We start from the raw sequence: 24624 nt of genomic DNA on the forward strand, positions 1-24624 counted from the left end.
ATAAATAATTTACTTATCCTTAGATCTACTGCATGCAGGTGACTGCATAATTCAAAACAAATCAATACCACATAAGTAATATTACACAACACTTAATGATATCAAATATAAGTAAAAATTTTGCCAAATTCCATAAAACAAGATGATATGTAATGCCAACACAGGGTTTTTGTAATTTAGTGAACTAGCAGGGGTATTCGGTTGCCTCTTTGCATGTTTGTACCGTTTACACTCGGATTACACCGGGTCTACAAACTGATAGCGATCTGAACAGTTAAAAAGCAGTTAATTAAACGAGAGAAACTGTACAACTGTTTGTAAAAATATCACTTAATACCTGTTTATGCGAAGGGTGGTCAATTTCTCGATTTGAAATTTTAAATAAACACTTTTAATACAGCATGGGTGGGCGTCGAGATAACGACAGTCGGTGTTTGTAAAACGCTTACAGTTACATCGTGCAATTTGATTGGCTGACATACGCAGCGAAGTGTTAACGTATGTCTAACTGACAGGGCAAAAGTGAACAGGAGAAAAAAGCTACTCTACAAATATTTATGGGTTTTGGCATTTATTTTAGCATCGAAAGTCAACGTGCTTTATGAAAACAATTAGATAGAACAATATATGCTATCAGCACGGTGGATAAACAGGGATTTAAAATTGTTTCACCGGTGGCCAACAAGCCAGTGAAGAGCAGAACCTGAAAGTAATAGGATGGAACTCTGACTCTGGGCATTTTGAACAAGCAATTCTACAATAAGTGATTGAAGTTATAATCTTAACTTTGTTAGAAGTATGTCTTCCCCAAATGAACTTGTTCGCGCGCAGCAATTGGCAATGGTTGGAAATTCCTCTAGTGGGCTGTATCCTCAATATGGAAATCTGGGACCTGGGATGCCCCCGTATCCCTACCCGGCGGGACTGTATTGTCCCTCTTTAGATTTTAACCGAGCTTACGCTCTGAGGATGATAGAGGAGATGCATCGGAGGGACCAGCCTCAAAAACCCCCGTATTCTTACATTGCTCTGATAGCCATGGCCATCAAGAATGCTCCGGACAGAAAGATTACCCTTAACGGAATCTACCAATTCATCATGGAAAGATTTCCTTATTACCACGATAATAAGCAAGGATGGCAGAACTCTATCCGGCATAATTTGAGTCTCAATGACTGTTTTGTAAAAGTAGCCAGGGAAAAGGGTAAGCCGGGGAAAGGAAATTATTGGACTCTGGACCCGAACTGTGAGGAGATGTTTGAGAATGGTAATTATCGCAGAAGGAAGAGGAGGGTAAAGGGATCAGGCAAAGAGGACGGAGACCAAATTGAGGGTAGCTACGAAGCAGACAATCATTCGGACGCTGAAGATCGTACCGACGAAGAACTAGCCGGTCCAGATGAGAATGACAGCGGAATTAATGTCGCATGCTCAGACGAGGAAAATTCCAAGGATGGAACAGAAAATCGTTTTTGCAACGAAGAGGTGATTTCCAATTCTCCCGAAACTCCAGCAATCCGTAAACGACTTTTTACGATCGACAGCTTGATTGGAGATGATTCGCCAGTTCATTTCCAGACGGACACAAACGGAAAACGCAAATTGGAAAACTATGAAAAAATTACAAATGAAAAAAAGAAAAAATATGACATTTTTGACAAAATCCCCAGTCCTCCTCCAAAAATCATCGACTTGAAGGGACAATCGCCAACTTCATTTCAGATTTCTCTCGCTTCTGGACTGTACAGCAACGGTTTCCTTCGGAATCATCCACACGGTTTGTCACCACCTATGGGGGCCTACGCAAGCTATCCTCCTTTCGGGGGATTTTCCTTACCAATTAATAACCCACAGGAGTTTATAATGAGAGCACAAGGTCTGGGACATTTTCTAAATGCTGGAACCAGTGATCGGGATTGGACAACTCGGACCTCACAGGCTGGACTAAGATGATGATATCTGACTAAATAATGTTGTGCTTATTAATTTTGAAATGACTGAATGAGAGTTTTGCTGTTTTGTACTCGGAGAACCGTGTTTAATAATCAGTGTCAAAAATTCTACAATTGTTTATATTAATGTACAAATCTGTCAATTTTTTCATCACTTCTGTCGATGTATTTGACAAGGATAGTGGACTTTAATTGTGAAATATTACTTTTTTGGATAAATGACATTTTTAATTACCAAAAACCACGAGTGAAGCCGACAGTGAATAAGATTGTCCATAAGAATTTATTTTTCAGCATTTTCTCATAAAGTTTTTATTTTTAAGATAAATCTCATGTGCACGATATGGAAAAAGGAGATCAACGGTCTAGACTTTTTTTATTGTTAAAAACAGATGTTGTTAATTATTATTTGTATATATTTTATTAAATAAATAGTACTCGTCTTTACGCACATCTGTGTCATTCTAATTCTTAATCCTATGCCAGAAAAATAACAATGTGATGAAGTGTAAATAGTACATTTGTTAAATAATTTATTAAATCGTCTTGATTATAAATCAGGGTAATTCTACATCAAAAACTTTGTAAAATTACTCTAAATCAGAAGCTGTAGAAAATAAGATTTCATCAGAGATTGCATCCGTATTATACTGAATAAGTTAATATTTTACAAGTAGAAGACATCGCTGTATGTATTAATGACATCGAACGTCCTATGAGATATGTAATCAATTGATGTTCTTAGATTATTTTCTCAAGAAATACGATCATTTCCTGGGAGTTCTGTCAGACTATCATGCATTTCTTATGTGTTGTATGCATCGGAAACTGATTGCAAGCGTTGAGTAAATATTTATAATGACATTTAGGGAAACACCTATTTGATTAAATTGATATTTCCCTTAATCTTCTACTTTCCGGGGAAATGTCGGTCTGTTTCAGTCTTTCGTCCATTTCATCTGCTAACTCAGCCTATCCATATTTTGGTCCGATTACACGTATACTATTCCATTGATATTTAGTTGTTTTTTTTTTTTTCTTTGTTTTTTTTTAATCAAAACATATTCAAATGATCTATGAATAGGATGTAAAACTGAAGCAAAGGTCTTTAACAAGAAAATTAAGAATCGACTTACGTTACATATTGTGTAGCAACATGAGTTTTTGCTTCATATTTTCATGTTAAATAAGAAATATATACTATATGGAATGAATGAATTTAATATATGAGAAAGAAAACATAAATTAGAAAGGAAGTAAACAAAAGTTATTATGAAGAAATTTTAGTCCCAACAGACAGTGAGTGTCGAAAACCTTATTTTGCGCAAAGATTTTAATTTTAATACACATTTTATTTTTATTATTATTATCACCATCAACATTATTTAAGAATCCTATATTAAGATTTATTAATATTCAACAAAAAGATTTCCAAACTAATTTCATTTGGAACATTGGCCTGCATTTAAACCAATAAACATAAATATTTATTATATATTTAGAACGTATTTCAATAGTTAGCAAGTCTTTTTTAATGTTAAATATCGGTGTTTTTGTACTACATGTCTTAGGTTTTTTCTTTGTTTTTTTTTTTCATGTATTTATGCAGAAAAAAAATCCATTAATTTTCTTTATCACATTTAGTCTCTTTAAATAATATATATACATGGTCCACATATTGATATACAAGTAGCAGGGAAACGTGCATAAAAGGGATAGAGTCCTTTCTGACAAAACTGCAACATGACATAAATTTTGTTAACCTGGGCAGGGGGAAGCGGGTCTCCGATATAGCTTGCATCCCCTACCTGAACCACTCGGAGAGACTGTTAAAATACACTTTCCATTTTTATTTAAGCTTTCCCTGCATGGTTTTGTATTTAAGGACAGATGATATAAACTTTTATCAAAATTTTTTTAAAATAACAACTTAAGTCATGTTTATAAAATTAAAATGAGTAAATTTGACCGCGAAGATTTTAATTTTTCATTCAGAGTTTCACAATAATGGGATTTTAAGTGACAAAAAATTGTATAGATTAATAAGGATAATTGCAGAAAGGTAGAATTTTGGGTATCATAAAAAGTTTACAATTTCTTAATATTTTAAAAATTTATTATTTGCATCATTTACAACCAAAAAGGTCCAAAAATATACCATTTCAGACATCCATTTTTCTGTTTGTATCATCTCTCCTTAACAGTCATCCCAAACCATTTGGACAGGAGACTGGGTCAAAAGGGCCCCTTGTTGAAAGCAAATTCACCAGGTTTACTTTATAAGCAAAAAGTCGATACGACGGCAAGTTGAACCTTTTTAAACCGACTCTGAGTTTTCTTTTATTTTCTATTGCATGCTATGTACAGGATATATACTTGTGTTTTGTACTTGTAATAGAGGTAGAACCGATCTCGAGTATTCTTCCAAAAATCTTTAGGATCATTCAGAAATGATCATGTAGAGTCATATTAAACTGTGCATAAATTGTAAGGGAAAAAATACAATGTACTAGCACTGTTGGTTATCAAAAAGTAAAAGTATTTAGTCATTTTTCTATGTCCAAAGCACAAACACAGAATTTTAGAAAAAGAGTGGTAAAATGTTATGTCTTGGGAGCGATTTTGATTGAAAATATGTTTATTATTTGCGTACGAGTGTACCTTACAGTATGGTCGTCTCTGTCCCATGTCTCCTGTCGACTGCTGTTTAAGTACACTAACTTCGAGTGACATAATCAATTTCTCAAACGTGAGTGACATGTGAGCAACACCGCCATGTTTATGTGGTCTGTTTCAGAGCAGGGGACAATCAGTTTAATGTATTACAACCCGCTAAAGAAGTACTGAACTTTTGTAATTGACAATTTTATGTAAACATATGGAGTAAATTTGATACTAGTGGGAATCTCCTTTCGGACCTTAATTGCTGATGTTTTCTTCTCTCGCACGGTGTCCCTTATAATGTTTAACTGTCAATTCCTATGGAGTAATAAGTAACAATAAACGGATTGCTACATTAAAATCTCATTTTCAACAAACCGAACGCACATTTCGTGTATGTGTACGTTGCGTGAGCACTCTCAAGCATACCGGGAGAAGGTCAACAGTTTTAATGAACGACATGACCTTTTGACACGTGTGGAGTTTTTTAATGGGGTATTTAGTTTCCGTGTGGTCGTGTACATTGAAGAGAAAGCTGTCAAAATGGGAATCGAGCATTCAACCGTGTTCTCGAAAATCTATGCACGCTTTCTTAACAAAAAAAAATTGCAATTATTTAAATTGAATTTAAGGGGTTTAATATATTTATAAAATATTGATGCAACAAGGAAAATAATTGTCTTTTTATTTGAAATTTCACCCTTGAAAGACAATACTGAAAACACTTCGTGCTTACCACGCCAAAGATCGTCCATCCAGATCTGACATGCGTGATGTCAAAATAAATATTAGCCAGACAGATCTCTATAGTATGTGTTTATAGTTAAACAATATCATTTCAGTTCTCTGAAAATAATATCCAATAAACAGATGTCCAAGCGTGATTCTGTTTGTTTTATTTAGAAGGAATGAACATTCCTTATGTACAAGCAAATTTATGTTTTCACAGATATTAGGATATCTTCTCCCTAAACCACGATTTCGACGCGTATGCCATGCGATATTTTTTACATAACTTTTTAAAATTTTATTTTTTATAGCTTTACACTAATGAAATCTGGAAGTTGATACATCCTTTATTTACAAGTGTTTACGTAAAATCTTCATGGTTTTGCCAATTTTGAACATTTAAGATGTCGTTGTCAAATTTATATATCCATGTATCATGCAGTCACTCTTTAATATATATAATTTTTGTCAAGTGTGTTGGGAATAAGTATAAACATTTCAACTAGTAATCTGAGACAAAACACTAATTTTCAACAATTTCGGTCCTGTTTGTTTCAAAAACAGCCAGCAAAATGCACTATTCGTGTTAATTCTCATCACCAAGAGTGCTCCAAACGAGATAAATTTCCATGCTTCTTTGTGTCATGTTGTACAACCCAAATCTCACTGACGATTCACAGTTGTCTTTTAAGATCTTGTAAAATAAACAAATAGTTATTTTCGAAAATAAATACACGAGTGCTTACTTTAAATGCCAAATGTCACAATAATTAATTCGAATTTTTGAAAAAAGAGTGATTGCGTTACGTCATGAATGAAATCACGAACAAAATCACGCCCAATTGCAATTCTCGCGTTATCTGATCTGCGGGTGCGCGAGAACAAGCCCGTGACATACCGAAGTGAACTCCAAACATCAACATTTATAAATTGATTTTTAAGTGTCAAATCATGAATGAAAGCAGAAAATTTTTGTCCGATTGTCCTAGAAGTACGTATACAGGAGGTGTATTCTTAGACGTAAAACAGGAAACTCGTGTGTAAACTTAATTTATTTTCATCAGTTTCCATCCAGAGTTTGCCAGAATCTGCACACCATGCAGAATGTATTTGGAAACACTTGGAAATAATTAAAATAATTGTTTCTCACCTTCAAATTGATACACCTGATCGCAGTTTTGAAATTAAACAAAAAGGAAAAGATTACCCTTGAACAATAACAATTCTTAATTGAAACCCTCGCATTTTGAATTGAATTTACTCTGAGATTAAAAGAAGGCTGACATGGAATCATTCTTCAGTGATTACACTGGATTACATGGCTCTTCTGCTAATCTACAGCACCATCTCCCTGAGAATGAGTCATTTATACATTCCGTGTTTATTTTTTTTTTCCTTTTCCATAAAACTTCGTATAAAAATGCAATGAGTATGTATATTATATTTGCATTTTGTGATATGGCCGCAAGACTATAAACTGAGAGATGATAGATTTGAATATCTTGATTTTTATTTAACAAATAAGTTTAAAAACTTGCATTTTTGTTTATTTTTCAAAAACAAACACATTAAGAAAATTCTTTTTTATTTTCAAATTAGTTCGAAATTAATGCTGATTTGATTTCACTGAGTCTTAAAGTATGCATTATAAGCTCATAAAACTCGATTTGCTATTAGTGCATGATGATTTTGTCAATATTGGCACAAAATACTTCTAATAGTATAGATGTAAATTATAAGTATGTCCAAGCATACTCTTACTTTGAACTTTTTGAAAAGTAAGAAAAGTTGAAGTTGTCTTATAGATGACTAGAAATCCTTTGCAATGTGCGTTGTTGGTTTTTTAATAACTCTCATATATATCGGGCCTGTATAAATTGTTTGTTTCTTGTTTAACGTCCCTCTCGAGAATTTTTCATTCATATGGAGACGCCACCACTTGCCGATGGAGGGCTGCAAATTTATACCTACACTTACGGCCATTGAGCAGTGAGGGATCTTTTTCGTGCCAACACCTACTGGACCTCGGTTTATACGGTCTCATCCGAAGGACCGGTCTCCACGTCCCACAGTGGATTCGAACCCGCGACGTAAGGGTCAACTCCTTACTCCGCGACTCTAGAGCAGACGCTCTAACCACTGCGCCACGCGGGCGACTGTATAAATTGTACTGGAGAAAACTGTATTCACTTTTAAATTAAGGAGCACTATAATATAGCAGAAAATATAAGGTTGTTAAAAGGCCATTTTGACTTCCCTTTACTGGAAGAGTGAACACTATATAATAATCGATGTCTTGTTTAAAAATGATAATGTTTAAAACTTTAAATCATAACACACGCAAAGTTCATCGTAATCTCGACTTACTCCAAATTTCATTCTTTTCGTTGTATGTTTATGTTTATTTCCTAATTTATCAATATTGCCTCAGAAAACACAGAGTGCGGAAGCCTTTCTGCAAATTAACATATTTTATGCGCTAATATCATATACATATTATACACAAAACAAAACTATCTATAGCCTCGCTTGAACTTTGTTTTTTCAAAGTGAAAAAAAAGTGTTATGATGTAAACTAGTTAGAAATGTGGAAAACTATCATGAATTTTGATTTTATCTCCGCCTAGGAAATAAAGGATTTTCAAGATGAATGTTTGATTGATTTTGAGCCAAAAACAATTTTAGAGTTCCAGTCACAAACTATCAAAAGAATTTAGAGTGTTTTGATTTACAGGTATACATTGTCTTGAAATCGGTGCAATATTTAAAGGGAATAAATAATCAGGAACCGAAATACTTACTTTGTATATTTCTTGTTTTTTCACATTGTCATGTTCTGATCTCTGTATTTACTATCATCAAGCTTTAAAAAAGTAATATGACAATTAACGTTTCTTAATATTTCTGTAAGTTATTGTTACATACATGTACATGTATATAAAAATATATTGTAAAAATTTTATCCCTTTCGCTTAAAAGTTGTTGATTTTTAAATGTAAAGTTTGTCAATACTAGATGACTAAATAGATAAAAATATACAATTCTTAGAAACACTAACCTGACCTTTCCGATTTAAAAAATGTAAAAATTTCTTTTATCTTAGATGCCATGCAATGCATTTTGCTCTGTCCTAATTGTTCGGTTCTAAAAGCATAATTTGTGCATGATACTTTATTCTTAAAGCAATTTTTTTTCTTTTTGCTTTCTCTTGAACTTTGGAAGAAATTCAAATATATTTGGTACCTTCGAATCTTGCATTGGGACACTTTGGATAATTCATTTCCGTGTAAAACAAAACAAAACAAGCAAATTCAAAGAATTGTGATCCCCCGCTTTCGGTGTTTTAGTGGATGGGATGCCATTATTTATGGCATATTGTAACTGTCTTGTTCGTGTGTCATGTCTTGTCTGTGCATTATACGAAAAAGATATAAATTATTGTATTAATAACAGTTATGGCAAAGATTATAGCTTCTCAAAACTATATCAAACATCAAGATCAAGGTCATAAGGTCATGTATCAAAATATAACCCGAAAGGTCTTGTCACAAGTAATGCACATGTGAAAAAAATATTTTAAAAAACCCGAGTACACAATCGGAAAGGTCTTGAAACAGGAAATGCACATGTCAAATGTAAATGCCATATCTTCTCTCAATCAAAAGTTATCAGCAATGCTAAAATGTTTGAAAATTAGGTCAAACTTCAAGGTCATGGGGTTAAAAATCATAGTAATCATAGTACATTTGTAAATGTTTGTCAAAGGTAATGCACGTGCCAAATTTGAATGCCCTATCTTCGCTCCTTCAAAAGTTAGCAACAATGATAAACTGTTTGAAAATTAGGTCAAACTTGAAGGTCAACGTCACGGGGTGAAATATCACAGTACATTCGGAATCATTTTGACACAAGTAATGCACTTGTCAAATACGAACGCCCTATCATATGTCATTCAAAAGTAATCACTAAAGTTAAAATTTTTGAAAATTAGGTCAAACATGAAGGTTAAGGTCAAAGGGTAAAAAAATCATAGCATGCTCTGAAACACCTTGTCACAGGTAATGCAAATGTCAAATATGAAAGCCCTATCTATTCTCAATCAAAAGTTATAAGCAAAGATAAAATTTTTGAAAGGTAGGTCAAACTTCAAGGTCACGGGGTCAAAAGCCATAGTATGTTTGGTAAGGTCTTGTCACAGGTAATGCATATGTCAAATATGAAAACCCTATTTTTTCTAAATCAAAAGTTGTAAGCAAAGAAAATTTTTTTGAAAAGAAGGTCAAACTTCAAGGTCAGGGTCACGAGGTTAGATACCACAGTATATTTGGAAAGGTTTTGTATCAGGTAATCTACGTATGTAATATGGAAGCCCTATCTTTTCTCATTTAAAAGTTATGAACAATTTAACGTAATATTCATTTTTTTTAAAGTAGGTCAAACTTCAAGGTCAAGGTCACGGGGTCAAAAATCATAGTATATTTGGAAAGGTCTTGTTACAGGTAATGAGCATATGAAATATGAAAGCCTTATCTCTCCTCATTCAAAACTTATGACCAAGGTTAAAGTCTTTGCGACAGACAGACGGACAGACTGACAGACAGACGAATGAGATTTAATGTTCCCTCGCTTTCGCGGGGGACAAAACAAAAACAAACAAGCAAAAACAACCTTTTAGAACATGCAGAAGAGGATTCCAAAAGCAGAATACTATCGTAGAATACTATCGTATCTGATACATTTCAACATACTACTGTATTTGATACATTTCATCATACTACTGTATCTGATGCATTTCTGGAATAGAGATCTGAATTAGGATTACATGCATATTTCCGAGTTTTCCAATGCAATGTGTTTTCTAATTTTTAAGTGAGAAAGTCCAGTACAATCTTTATAAAAATAGTTTGTTTTGGTTTATTATTATTTTTTTAAAAGAAGAATACGCTGAGCACTTCTAACATAATCACTGATGTCATTCCAAAGGTTTACAGTTAATGAGAGAGAAAACTATTCAAAAAAAGACATTCAGATCTATAATTTCTCAAAATTTCTAGAATTATAAGTAACGCGAATGGATCACATGAAGCAAACAGTTCTCGTAGGTATTACATAGCCATTTTGTAAAATGATATTATATTGTACGTGAATATTCCCTGAATATTTCTATTTCCTTGTACTTAATAAATACTGTTATCTAATATTAATAAAATTGAACGAGAGGAGTTTGTAGAAATCCTGACTATCTTAACTTGTTCAACTTGTTCAACTTCTAAAAGCTTTTAATCTCTGTATGACCATTTATCCGAAACAAAATCAGAATATGCTCTGCAACGGAACAAAATAATACCAATATACTCTGTAACTGAACAAATAATACCAGAATGCTCTATAACTGAACAAAACAATACCAGAATACTCCGAAACTGAACAAAACAATACCAGAATACTCTGTAACTGAACAAAATAATACCAGAATAATCTGTAACTGAACAAATGCCAGAATACCTTGAAACTGAACAAAATAGTACCAGAATACTCTGAAGCTGAACAAATGTCAGAAAACTGAAACTGAACAAATCAATACCAGAATAACCTAAAACTGAACAAAACAATACAAGAATACTCTGAAACTGAAAAAAAAAATACCAGAACACTATGAAACTAAACAAAACAATGCCAGAATACTCTGAAAGTGAACAAAATACCAGAATACTCTGAAACTGAACAAAACAATACAAGAATATTCTGAAACTGAACAAATACACACAGATAATCTTTAACACAAATTCAAAGGCTGATTGAAGAAAATATGACAATATCTGTTGGAAGTCTTTTCTATATGATTGAAATTTATTCCATTAATATATTTTTTTTTTCTTAAACAAATAGAAGTCTGGCAACTTAATAAGTACATGTACACTCTTTTTAAATGGATAGGACAATACATGTACACATAAAATATTTCAGGTTGTCGTGGAATATGAAATAAATAAACTGTTTCTTTTTTACGACATTTGATTGATTCATTGGTCATGGTGGGCGGTACGGGTCATCACGGACGCGAAACAATGGACAATTATTATCCAATTAAACCGCACAGAAATTAAACAAAGTGACAGGAGAGGCGGGACAGTCACTTCGCATTATACACTGCATTCACTAGAAAGACACTGCCCTAATTTGCTTAATTTAATTTCGACATCAGCTTTAGAGATATATCCCTAAATTAAACAGATATATCTTAGATTAAGGACATACGCAATGTACCTTACCAACTGATAATTTTTTAAGATATTCTTAATTTAAGATTATAGTGCCATCAGATGTTCGTCAACAAAAAATCAGCATGCATTACCAGGGGTTTTGAAAAGATATCAATTGATGAAAATTCTTGTATAATTCAAAGAAAAATACACAAAAATTACTAAACACATATTCTAGATGTTTTGTTTATCCAAACTTGTTTTAGAAGAAGTGTACAACAGCATATATAGACATACAAATGTAGCACACAATTCCTTTAAGTATTGGAACTCTTCAACTCCAGGGAAAAAGACAATAAAGTTCAAACTACGTTGCGTATGTCCTTAAACAGGTCTCCCCCCCCCCCCCCCCTAATTTTTCGATTTTAAACACCCCTAACATTGAAAACTGATACTTTTCCATTATCTGAATTTTAAAAAGCTGTTATAAGACCACGTATTTTTAAACACTTTTTATTTACTTTTTTCAAAATATCATTCCTAACATTATTGTGATTAACAGATAAGATCTCGCGAGAATTCTACGAGATGTGTGACTATGGTGGTACTTTACGTCTTATGTAACCATGATAAGAAAAGTCACAAAATCAACAAGGCACTTCCCAAAATATAAACTTAGATGTTGGTCTTACTAGATAATCAAAAAACATTTTGCTAGCATCTCGTCATGCTCGTAATCTAGAGTGACAATCGGCATATGGAGAAGTATTGTTTATTGTGAAAATATCCACTCTGTTCGAAGAGATCTGTTTTTAACAAGGTATGGAGAGTTGTGTTTATTTTTCAACAGTTACCGATATATATCTCGCTCTGATTTTGTGGAAAAACTTATAGTGAGTGTTGATTTTTTCCTGGGTCTGTCGAGCAAGGAGATATCATTCCCAGCTCCTTGCTGACAGATGAAGCCTAGGGTTTCACGTGTGGTCCTAGCAACAGATCTCGCGCCGGAAATTGAACTCGAGAATTGGTTTTAAATATTTGATTTAAAGCTAATACCCAGTATTGGTAGCTCTGTTCGCTATATATGTTTATAAAGATTCCAAAAAGAAACACAAACGATCTCACAGTTACGTCAGGAAAGTAAATCCAATTATTTCTTGTCTATACTCCAATCATTTCCCACCATCGAAGGCCTTCACAAACGGATGTGATAGGGTACTTCCACCAAAGAAAGGAAAAAGTCTCGGACAGTACTTAGTGATGCAACAACTTACTCACAGTATTGATATTATTCTTGTGATAGAAACACACAGCGAATCGCAATTGCAAACCCTGGGTAATTTTTATATGGGTTTTACTCTCTTTTTTGCTTTTCCGTCGGCTGTCTGATGCTGCACTGATAACAACGTCAACAATATTACGCCTTCAAAAATGAATGCCTTTTGAAAAAACAAGATTTGTATTTTCAAAGATTTTATTAAATGAGTTATTTGAAATTCCGCTTCGATCTTCCATATTTATAAATGCAAGAATATGTATTTCTTTATATAAAATAAAAAATATGTACATATAGTTTGATTCTGAAGATAAAATGAAATCGTTTAAGCTGTACGTAATTTTCGTGTTTTCTTTTCATATTTTTTTAAAATCTATAATCTCCCATGGTTTATAATTGGATATCATTTTTATCCAGTGAGTTGTGTGCATTTTTCTGCAATAGCTGCAACATTAATTCCCGTACTAACAACCAAAGAAAGCATTTTATTGTTTAAATAATTTCATTAATTAGAAACCTGGCCAGAGTCCATCATTAAAAGATCCTTTTAAAAAAATCCGAGTTATTTCCAGCGGCGTAAAATGGTTGACGTTGGATAGCAGGCAACCGACGGGAAATTAAACAGGGATAAAACCCACAAAATTAACATGTTAAAAACTGATGTACATAACTCTCTGATAATGTATCACCTCTCCTAACCTTTTTGGGGGAGGGGGGAGTGCGTAACTTGATAAATATTGGACTTCATTTGTAAATTTTCATTTCTATAATATCAAAAAGGTCTTTTTTTTCGGTTATACGCTTTTAGCGTATATATATGTATATATATTAGCTTTAAAAAAATCATTTATAAAACATTTGGAAAATTTTGTTTAAATTTAAGCTAATATTAACAGAGAGAAGGCAGAATAAAAACTAAATGCCATCATTTTCGATCTGTGGATATAAAAACAAAAAAGTGTATTATATCGTAGAAAACTTACATTGTGTCCAAATATGTATTATGATTTCTCTAGACAACTCAGTAAACGAATAATATACCAATAAAATACAGTCAATTGTTTTCCAAACTGTTTTGTAAGACCCCCCTCCCTTTTTGGAATTTGTATTGAGTTTTCAGAATATCTCTCATTTTACTATGAAAATTAATCTTTTTATTAAATGTGTGACGTAACAATAAATTCTTATCGGTAAATCAGGGAGAAATGGAGAGGATTAGGATATTAAAGATAGCTGGGGTCTCCTTATACATGGAATGAAATTACAGAATAAAAAGATCTGCCGGGGATTTTAGTCTTATCCTCCTCTGAGAACAGAGGATCAGATCCGAACGTTATTACAGCGTTTGTTTAGCTGTGTAAAGTATATCTACTGCAATCATTTAAATCTGACCGCAGGTAGCAACAGATTAATTGATATCTAATAGCCATGAATGAGCTGTGAATTAGACCTTCACCGTTATAATATTTGTTCTTATCAGAAAGCCCTTTGGAGTATATTTGGCTAAAATAGTATAGAATTTAGAAATTATTTTGATAAACAGCCGTGATCATTATGCTTGTGGATTTATAAAACATGGAATAAACTGATACTTATTATTTTGTTGTTTCGCCTGATTCAGTATTTCCTCAGTCTATTTTCTTTGATATTATTCGCTAAAAGGTGCCGGCATAAGACTTTAAATATATGTATTTGGTTTCTTCTTATTTATATTTCGATAACCAACTCGAATTTAAATAACTTCAAAGGAAGTTTACAAAAAGTAAAAAGAAAAACAATTATTTTTTTCGGATAACTCCAAATCATATTTGAGCAATGACTAATAGAGCGTTCTCAGACTTATTTTCAAATGAGCGCATATATATCATTTACAATATTGATTCTCTGGCTGTTGTCGTAAAGAAAAAATCTCAAAATATTTTCTTGCCTAAAATTGAAATAAAACATTTTATTTCCGATGAGAAAAACCCTTAACCTTAAAAGGTACAAGGGTGTGTGTATGTGTGTGTATGTGGGGGGGGGGGGGGGAGAGGGGGTCACACCCCTCCCTTTTTAAAGACATTCTTTAAGCATACTCGTATAAGTTTGAGCTCAAACGAATATAAGTATATGTAAACATTTTTGCAAAGGAATAGAAGAAAGATCTATAAAAGATACAAAGTAGGCGATGTTCTCTCGGAAACTATTCAAGAGAAGACATTTTGTAAGTTAAATTTCAGTCCTTAAATTGTGCATGCTGGTTCACCAGAAATAAAAAAAAAATATGGCAAATAATGTGAACAAGTTTAGAAAAAACACACAATGAGATTTCCTTGAATTCCAAATAATAATGGAATAATTGGCATTTCTGCAAGTTCGTCAATACTGGACATGTTTATTATTCAAAGAGGGAGTCTTATACAGCAACAGAGCAATTATTGACAAAGTTTTGACATGTTGACAGAGAAAGAAACAATTTTAGATTTGATTTCAATAAACTTTTCATTAAAATCGAATTTTCTTTCAAAGAGATATTGTTCATCTTGGCTTAAATACTTTTCTTATTTGTTTATTCCATTTACCAAAATTTGGCCCGCAAACATCTGCGTTTGACCAGCAAACAGACCTTTCATACCGGACCCAATAGACACAATTTTCCATTCAGAAAAACAAACTTCTCAATAGTAAGAAAAGTGACGAATTCCCTCCCAGGGAAATTAATAAAAGTTTATATTTCTTTTGAATTTGTTGTATATAAACCACATATGTGTATATATCTTGTTTTTACAATAACTGCCATGATCATGTCAACAGCTCATTGTAGAGGGGGAGTCTGCCCCCGTTCTTTTTCTGCTACTTCGAGCAATGCAGCTAAAGAAAGAATTTTTTCACCTTTTCTTTAAACAAACCAGTCTTTCATGGCTTGCACCTGGGCTGACAATTCTTTTCCGTTATCGATTTCTCGGTTTGGATCCCAACACGTGTTCAAATAGAAATTATCACTGATATTGAATATTTTTAAATCTGTAACCGAAAGATGGAGAGGAGGGCCACTTATACCATGCTCCATTTTACGAACTTATAACATTCCCTTCTAGAGCGTGGGTTTACCTCTTACTGATTTCCTCCATTGATATTAAGCAATAATTAACAGGGCTTTTGTTTTAATTCAAATGTTCGTGTGTATTATACTTTTTCCTCGTAAATGAATTTGTAAATAGTTTAAATACATGGAAATTTTTGCCGAAAAATAACTTGATTGTTGAAACAAAGAGCAATTATTTTACTTGATATTCTAATTGCTCTGTAATGTTAGAGAATTTAACTCCAGTAGATGTTATTTCTTTCCATATGGTCAGTGTGTGTACTTCGTCTACTTTTATCACAGAAATTGCGAGTTTTATGTCTTCGATTTTGATTGAAATGTGTCTAGTGTCCGTCTGTCTGTACGTCTTGTGGCTGTCTATCGTGTGTCATCTGTAAACTTGAAACATTTTCAAAGCAGCAAATTTTAACCAAATTTGTATCCATGGGTAAAGGAAATTTAAGTTTGTTCAAACGAAAATCTTCTCGAAAACCATGGGCCAGAAATGTTGAAAGCTTCCCAGATAGCGCAGTTTCAAGCTTGAATCTTAACCCTTGAGGCTAGGATGGGTTTGCAAAACAGGGTTCAAAGTTTATATGGAGAATTTTTTTATGGAGAATAGAAGGATCATAATTAATTCAATTAATATACAAGCATACTCCTGTTATATATAATAAAAATTGTTCAGATCATGAAATCAGGCCTAGGTTGGGGCCACAAAAGAGGGACAAATGTAATTGTTTTTATATAAAGTACTATATAGGAAAAATCTTCATAGTTCGTCTCTCAAGAGAGACAGGGTCACAGTTGGTGTTACTGCTACGTTAGTCTTTTTTACTGGAACACGCATGCTCGACTTCAAAGTAACATTAATCTTTTTTGACTGGAATACGCGTGCTCGACTTCACGGTAGGGTATTCTGGGAATACAACTATAGATAAACTGTACTGTGTCAATTTCGTTTTATCATCTGAAAATACATGTGATCTGAATTAAGTTTCGTGTTTTATTGTCTAACAGTACATATTAAACTAGGTACTCATTGGTTCTACTGATCTCTTATTTTTCACCTCAAAATCGAAATTACAGTAAACAACAGAATGCTTAAAACACAGTTATATCCATTGGGCTTGAAGCAATAGTTAAGATATCTACTTCTGTGTTTCATGATGGCTACAGCGCTAGCTCACCTAACTTTTTAAAGGATAAGCTTGTATAAAATAAAAACTATCCCATGAAGCGTACAATCAGGTTTGTTCAAATCAGGGCTCCTGGAATTAGGATGAGGTCAGAATAGGGATAAAAGTTTTATATGGGAATGTATTGGAGAAAAAACACTTAAAAATGTTGTGTTGATTCATTCAATCATACCCCCAAAACCCTCACGGACTAGGAACGGGACACAACAGAGGACCAAAGTGTTATAAAATAATATATGAGAAAAAAAATCTTCTCAAGAACAGCAGGTATTGATATGCAAGTATTTCCATAGAGTGTAGAATGAGTACTGTTTAAATCATAAACACAGGAACTATCGTGTGGCTGCAAAAGGGGTCAAAGTTTACATTGGAATAAAAAGGGAAAATATGTTAAAAGTATTCTTTTCAAGAACAACAGGATCGCAATAAGTCGTATTGATATACAAGATTCCCATGTCAAGTAGCTGCAAAAGGGGACCAAGAGAATATATCCTTCAAGCCAGAAGTTTTATACACAACTATATTGATATTCGCTAAAACAAGAAGACCACAGTTTTATAAGTTGACATTAAACCTCTATGTACTGTAAATTGAAATCACTGAATCATAGAGTTGCATTTGGTGATCGCAATAATTATATATACATACTACTATATATTTATTGCGATCACCAAATGCAACTCTATGATTCAGTGATTTCAATTTACTGTCAGAACACGAAACTTCAGATCATATGTATTTTCAGATGATAAACACTAAATTGCCATGTCTTTCCGACATACTCTGAAAAAGATTTTTGTTTTTGTTGTTGTTTTTTCCGAGCTTGCCGGTATTATCCACTAAGATGGTAAAACTGTAAGGAAAGCTAGATGTCTAGAATCTTGGCATTATATGGCCAAATTTTTTCTTGTACTTTTATGAATAGGTTAGACAATAAATTTAAAAAAAAATGAGAATCCGGATCTAGACTGGTATTGACTGTCTCTAACCTACGAAATGTATATCGCGCATATCAGACAGGAAAGGCCAGTGTAAATTCGGATCATTTCTATTTTTGTATGACAAAACGAAATTGTTATCGTACAGTCTATCTATAGTAGTTTTCCCAGAATGCCCGTGAAGTCGAGCATGCGTATTTCAGAAATATAGACTAACGTAGTTGCTAGCGCTCTCGAGCGCTAGCAATAAATGCAATAAATGAGTAATAACAAGATGGAATTCTCATCACAAAACTGAGAAAATGTCTTTCCTCAGAGACAGGCGATAAGATAATTTTTCTAAACAAAAAAGCGGTTGATTTTCCCTGTACGTATAGAAATACTGTTATGTACTTATAAGTGCTTCACTAATGCGAGAAGTATTTGCCAGTAACGGCCTGTGCTGTTTTTGTAATAAATTACTAATATACTGGGCTTTGTTTGTAAGAATATTAAATGGACGTATACCATGTACTAATTATCTTTTGTTATCTTAAGATTGCTCAAATGCAAGGAACAAACCATAGCTGTGACATGTTTTGACACTTCGATAATTATTACAATTATTATTAAAACAACTCGCTTACATTTTAAACTGTTTAAGGACATTTTGATAACCAGAGCAATGAATAATTGAATAAGCAGTATCTAACTGTTTAACAATTTCATAGGCACCTGACGTGTAAAAAGTGTGAGGTTAACCCCCCCCCCCCCATTTATTTCAAAATAAGCTTTAAAAAATATCGGCTGTCAATTTTTTAATGCTTACTAAAATAAAAAGTGACTGCATGACTGTACAGACCGATTACTGATTTCTGCTGAAATCATACATTTTGGAGAATTAGGTTTCTAAATTTATTTCATATAATCATGCTATCCACGCGTTACGTTGTATTACTTTTGATGGTACTTTTTAAATATATTTAAGTAAAAGGGTTTTTGAGTTATAAATACGTCAAGTAGCAGTGAAGTTTGAAAAAAAAAATTTTCAGAAAATGTTCCGAATATTCGACTATCGTTCGAATAATGCAATCGAATAATCGACTAAGGAAAATAAATATTTTGACATCCCTAATACATACTTATCTGTCAGGAAGAGAATTACAAGGACTCATCAGGTGATCGTTGTGGCCCAGGGGATTATTTTTCGAAAAAAACTGCTTTCAAACGGAAAGCTGTCGCAATAAGGGAGCAATAAATAAATAAATAAATAAATAAATAAACCTCCTGCTGGCCTGAAAGATCTTTTGTGAGAACAATCAAAGATATAGTCAAATTCATGAAGATGCCATTTTCTTATTAAAAGATTCTTTGTTAGCTGAATACATAAGTTTTACGATATTTTATTTAAATTATATAAAATACATAAATGGGCATCGCGTAGAAAACTATGCCTAATAAAGACCGAGAAAAAAGGTACATTAATAATCAATATACCAAACTTATAAAAAATATAATCACCTGAATGTTTCGCTCAATCCAGGATAATATTATTGTTCTGTCCGTCAGAGTACGATGTCCCACCCCCTCCCCAAATTACATTTTTCCCCTTTATCAAAGTTTGAGATAATTAAGAATATTTGCTTTACTTTTATTAGTACTTTATTTCTTAATTCTACATACGTGATTTAGCCACCTTGATATTTTAATAAATAAAGTATGTAAGTACTTTTATTTTCCATGTTCCACTTTACTTCAATTATGTATTTCATTTTCCCAATTCGTCTTGGGTTTGTAGGAAATTATTTCATGATATTTGCATTATTTACATACAATTTATACACAGCATACCCCCTTGAGAAACTTATTCCCAGTTGTGTGATAAAAGAAGAATTGTAACAAAATCATTTCTTATCATTCATTTTAGACCCAAATAAATACAGATGTAATGAATTTTAAGTGAATTTCTTATATATTCGTGACGTTCTTCTTAGAAAGGTGATGACAAAATGCTCCCACGCCAGATACAACGCCTTAAAACAGAAACTCCTTCATATTTTTCTTTTTTGGTCACTCTGTTGAAGTAAAAGCTCAAGTTCTGGATTTGTACACACAACAAATTCATAATCCCTTCTCTCAAGAGTTGACCAAGAGCATTATTTTTCTTGCGGTACTTTCATCTTTAAAATGACACCAAATAGGCCAAACTTTAACTTAATCGTTGTTTTATTTCATTTTAAATAAATACAAAATTCATGCTTTAGTCTTTAAAAATTGTAGTTTGTTTATCCCTAAAGAAAATTCAAAATGAAATAAATTTGCCTATTTATCTTAAGAATTCTTTTTGAATGTGGAGAAATTAATCTCTTTCCGCTAAGGGCCTCTTTGCTTTCCTGAAGAGTGTTTGCTACATTGTACAAAAAAGTTGAGTTGAATCATTTGATTGGTGAGAAAAGAGTTAAGTTAATATTGTAAGTAAACATAAATTAATTATAAAAGATCACAGAAAGTAAATGGTGGGAAACCTTTTTTTGTAGGGTCCATTTTGAGAAAGTTGGCATTTTAAAATTCTAAATCTGAAATTTGCAACAAATTAAATATTTTATCCAAATATCGCTTTTTTAAAGATTTAAATGCAACTTTAGATACTAGATACATGTTGTCTTAAAAGAAGAAACAAAAATATACATGTATTTTGAATTATTTGAGTGTGGGGGTGGAGTGCATAAGGCAAGATTTTTACCATCCACCCCCCCCCCCCCCCCCATTCGTAAGAAAGATAGTTCTCTCTATTTGTGAGTATATTTAAAAATACATGTAAATCAAGACATAAAATCAGATATTAATCATTTTATTTCCATTAAGTGATAATTGACATGGATTTCACATTTCCTCTGGTTATGTCCATGGATGTCTGTGAGGATTTTTATTCGTTGAGGAACACAATTGGTTTATGATTGTTAAGTTAGAACCAATACACACAACCTCATTTTTTTTTCTATCCAATTAAATTAGAAACATAAATAAAGCAAAATCTCTACTGAGGCAATGGAATGTACCAGAAAAGACACACGACATTTCCTATCATTACTGCTCAGAGATCGTTCTAGTAAACAAATGTACATAACAGTAAAAATGTTGTGGCTGGATTTCAAACATAGTGTCAAAAACACAATACAGATACATTGCATAACTATCTGGAAAGTTAAAATACAAATGACATACAAAGTATAACCCACAGAAATAATAACTGATTCTTGAGATTCATTCTTTGTATTAAATACTATGTATACACATAATACTGTCACATATTCATTTCATTGGTCACTAACAATAGGTGTTTTACAGTCATTTAGTTTAGAAGGAAAATTGACATCCAAGTGCTGGCTAAATAAAATTTGTAAATACATGTATGAATCACAAAATAAAAAAAAAATTATCAAAATTTCATCATTTTGTGACAATTTTAAAAATTAAATACCAATAAACAAATTAAAAAAAAACAAAAAACCAGAATGCATATTTTTGATTAACAGACCTCCACAGAAATTAAAAAAAAAATTGAAAAATTCACATAAAAAATTCCAAAAAAGTACGATACCAAAGAATCCAGAACTATTGAAAGGTATTCAACCTTCTTCAACAATTTTAATTACATCAGTTTATCACATCTAAACAGGTTACAAGAATGTTGAGAATTTGATCAGTTTTATTTTTTAAATCTTGTATAATAAATATTGGCTAGTCATGACTGGGACTAAAGATGTTGAACTTAACATTGCTTTACTGTAAAACAAATTACCTCTGTAGGCCCTCTATTAAATATATACAAGTGCTTTTGTGTATAATGACCCCTAAGAAAATGCTTGATTGTACAGATATACCATATATACATGTACATACAAAAATGTGTAAAACCTGTGTTACCAAAAATGACCTCTTCTAATGAAGTTTATAAACCACTCTGAGTACATACTTCAGAAGAAAGCTAGTAATAATGAATTAGTCTCTGCTATTTGATAAATAATTTATAGTAATTTATTATATAAAGCGTCAATTAATATATTTGTAATACATCTTAGAAATTTATTTCACATAGTTTGATCGACAATAAATAAAGATTTCGATATTTCATGAATATTAATATAAAAGCAAAATTTGATCCCACATAAATACATGTCCACCCACAAAATGTATGACTAAGGAAAGAACCTGAAAAAGAAAAAAAAACCTGGATATATTCTGTATGAAACAAAAACACAAGCATCCGTAACAATATTAACTAAGAGCACTGAAGGAAAGTGTTGCTTGCAAGTAACCCATTACAGTTCCGGAAATTGCATTTTTAGTTTAGTGCATATATTTCCAAAAATGAAAAATACAGAAGTTTTTGGTTTCTCTAAAATTTATAACAGAAACAATATACAAACTATATACAATACTGTACAAACCTTGAGATTGTATTATGCCAGAGGATTAGTTTTCATTAGCGCAATATCACCTTCTACCATTTCTTTGACCAGTGCCTATGAAAACAAAATACAGGATAACAACTTGTCTTGTATCATATTTGTAAACATTTTCATTACTAGGTTATCCGTATCTATGCAAGACAAAATGCAGTACTGTAGCTCTCCGAAAAAAAAAAAAATATATTGATAGACTGGAGAGCTACAGTGCCACTCACAAAGAAAAAATGTACCGGTATATTCATTGTGCACATAAAGTTGTATTTGGGTCTAGAATTATGCCACTACTTGGCATCATCAACCCTTATTTTAAATCTTTTTGTCCAATCAAATCTATTTCAGATAGGTCTTCTTACTCTCATATTTGATTACAAAATCTACTCACATCAAAGGAGTAATTTGGCTGCCATTTCAAGTCTGTTTTTGCTTTGGTACAGTCTCCCAGTAGAAATTCCTAAAAGTAGACCATTTTAGTTATATATTGGAAATTAGAAATAGCTGAACCACACATAATACTTGACCTATCTTAATTAAATTAATACAGGTATCCCTCAATCCTCACTGCTATACATTCTTTCATACCACTTTCACTATTTCAATTAAGTCCAAATGCATAAAGGCATTAAACACATTTCAACAGCAATTCAACTTTGGTTATCTCAAACACTGATATCTCGAAAACCATAATATGTTGGACTGATTTGGAAGTCCCAACCCTTATTCTTTCAGTATTTTACCCTTGATATCTGGAAACCTTGGATATCTGGAAGTTTTTTCTTGGTCCCATCGAGTTTGAGATAATTAGGTTTGACTGTATATTTAGTTTTGGCAATTTTAAAATTACAGTTGAAATCCAAAGGAAGTTATAAAGTAGTATTCAAATTTTTGAAACATCTGAATTTATTTATAATAGTATATCAAATCAAGTATTGCAATCATTTCCATTTTCATTTCAGGTCTCAATTAAAACTACAGACTCATATCTTTTACTGGATATAAATATTTCATTGGTTATCATATCTATAATTTCTTTGACATTCCTTAATAAATATGTGATTCTGTCATAAGTCTGAATTATTATTGTCAGACACTATGAAATTATTCCTTGTCTTGATTATAACAATAATCTCTTATTAACAAACAATGCAAACAGATTAAAGGTATTATTTATAGATATTTAGTCTGAAACCCAGCAAAGAGCAGACCAAGTGGTCTCACTACAAAAACGGGTCAAAGACCATCACTTAACACACAGAACAGATATTTGTATCATCTAGCCATTAAACCCCACTCATCAGTTACAGGCCTAACTAAGCCACTTTTAATGTCAAAAACGTTTTTGTGTGTAAGAAATTTTTAGGCATCATTTTTTATGATTTATTACAAATAACAGTGGTGACAAGATTTCAGTGTCAAACTGTGGCTTATGATGGCTCTTGCCTGTCGCATTTTTTGGTAAGAAATCTGAAATTTAATGGGGCTTTTTATAGCTTAAAGGGGTCATAAAACCATCAGTCTGTGATGAAAATAAATAAATAAATTAAGTAGTTCTACAATAAAACAATAATGAACAGGCTGATTTCAGGCCAGATTCACAATTACATAAACAGTCTCAAATCATGCATTTTTTTTTTTTACTTAGATATATATTAACATATGATTCTGTTTCAATTTATGAATTTCATAGCAGAGATGAAGATTTCCAAAGAAATAATGAATTTTCACTCTATAATGACTAGAGCCCTGCCCTAACAACAGAACCCCTCAGAGTGACTCAGGTGACCTAAAAATTATTTCTTCTCGGATACACAAAATGCTGAACTTTCCAAGTTATTCAAGCTTTTCTAAATAAATGTGATATTTCTTAAAATCTTTTTTTTTTCTTAGAAAAAAATTGTATTTTTTTTTTTTTTTTGTATATTAAAAATTTAATTTCATTAAATTGCCATTTTTGATGCTACTGATTGATAAAAATAAACCATATAAATGTATCTTTTACTAAATTCTGTATTAGGAGAAAAAATAACTATCTAAGTTTCTGAACTTGTGTCTAATTCTTTTGACTTTTTGTCAATAAAATATGTTCAATTCAATTCAAAAATGAAATGTTACTACACATTCTAAAACCTTATCAACTATTTTTCTGCAAGCAAC

The 24624-nt window shown here is 32.2% G+C and overlaps 2 protein-coding genes across 2 annotated transcripts in view; one reads left to right on the forward strand and one right to left on the reverse strand.

Moving 5' to 3' along the window:
* The first annotated feature begins 536 nt into the window (after window positions 1-536).
* On the forward strand, window positions 537-2403 carry LOC133205734 (forkhead box C1-A-like). Its single transcript, XM_061341600.1, has one exon. The coding sequence runs from the start codon at window positions 799-801 to the stop codon at window positions 1951-1953; it is 1155 nt and encodes a 384-aa protein (XP_061197584.1). The 5' UTR covers window positions 537-798; the 3' UTR covers window positions 1954-2403.
* Window positions 2404-20836: 18433 nt separating this feature from the next.
* The window catches only part of LOC133172294 (GDP-mannose 4,6 dehydratase-like), a 40125-nt gene continuing 36337 nt past the window's right edge, over window positions 20837-24624 (reverse strand). The window contains exons 10-12 of the mRNA XM_061307155.1: window positions 22856-22924; window positions 22453-22527; window positions 20837-22213 (exon numbers count right to left, since the gene is read on the reverse strand). Of these exons, the coding sequence (XP_061163139.1) occupies window positions 22465-22527; window positions 22856-22924 (132 nt within the window). The 3' untranslated portion in view covers window positions 20837-22213; window positions 22453-22464. The remainder of the gene's footprint in view (window positions 22214-22452; window positions 22528-22855; window positions 22925-24624) is intronic.

This window comes from Saccostrea echinata, unplaced genomic scaffold (genome assembly GCF_033153115.1).
Source record: "Saccostrea echinata isolate AGI-Se365-2 ecotype Australia unplaced genomic scaffold, CSIRO_AGI_Sech_v1 ptg000054l, whole genome shotgun sequence".
Classification (NCBI taxonomy): Eukaryota; Metazoa; Mollusca; class Bivalvia; order Ostreida; family Ostreidae; genus Saccostrea; species Saccostrea echinata.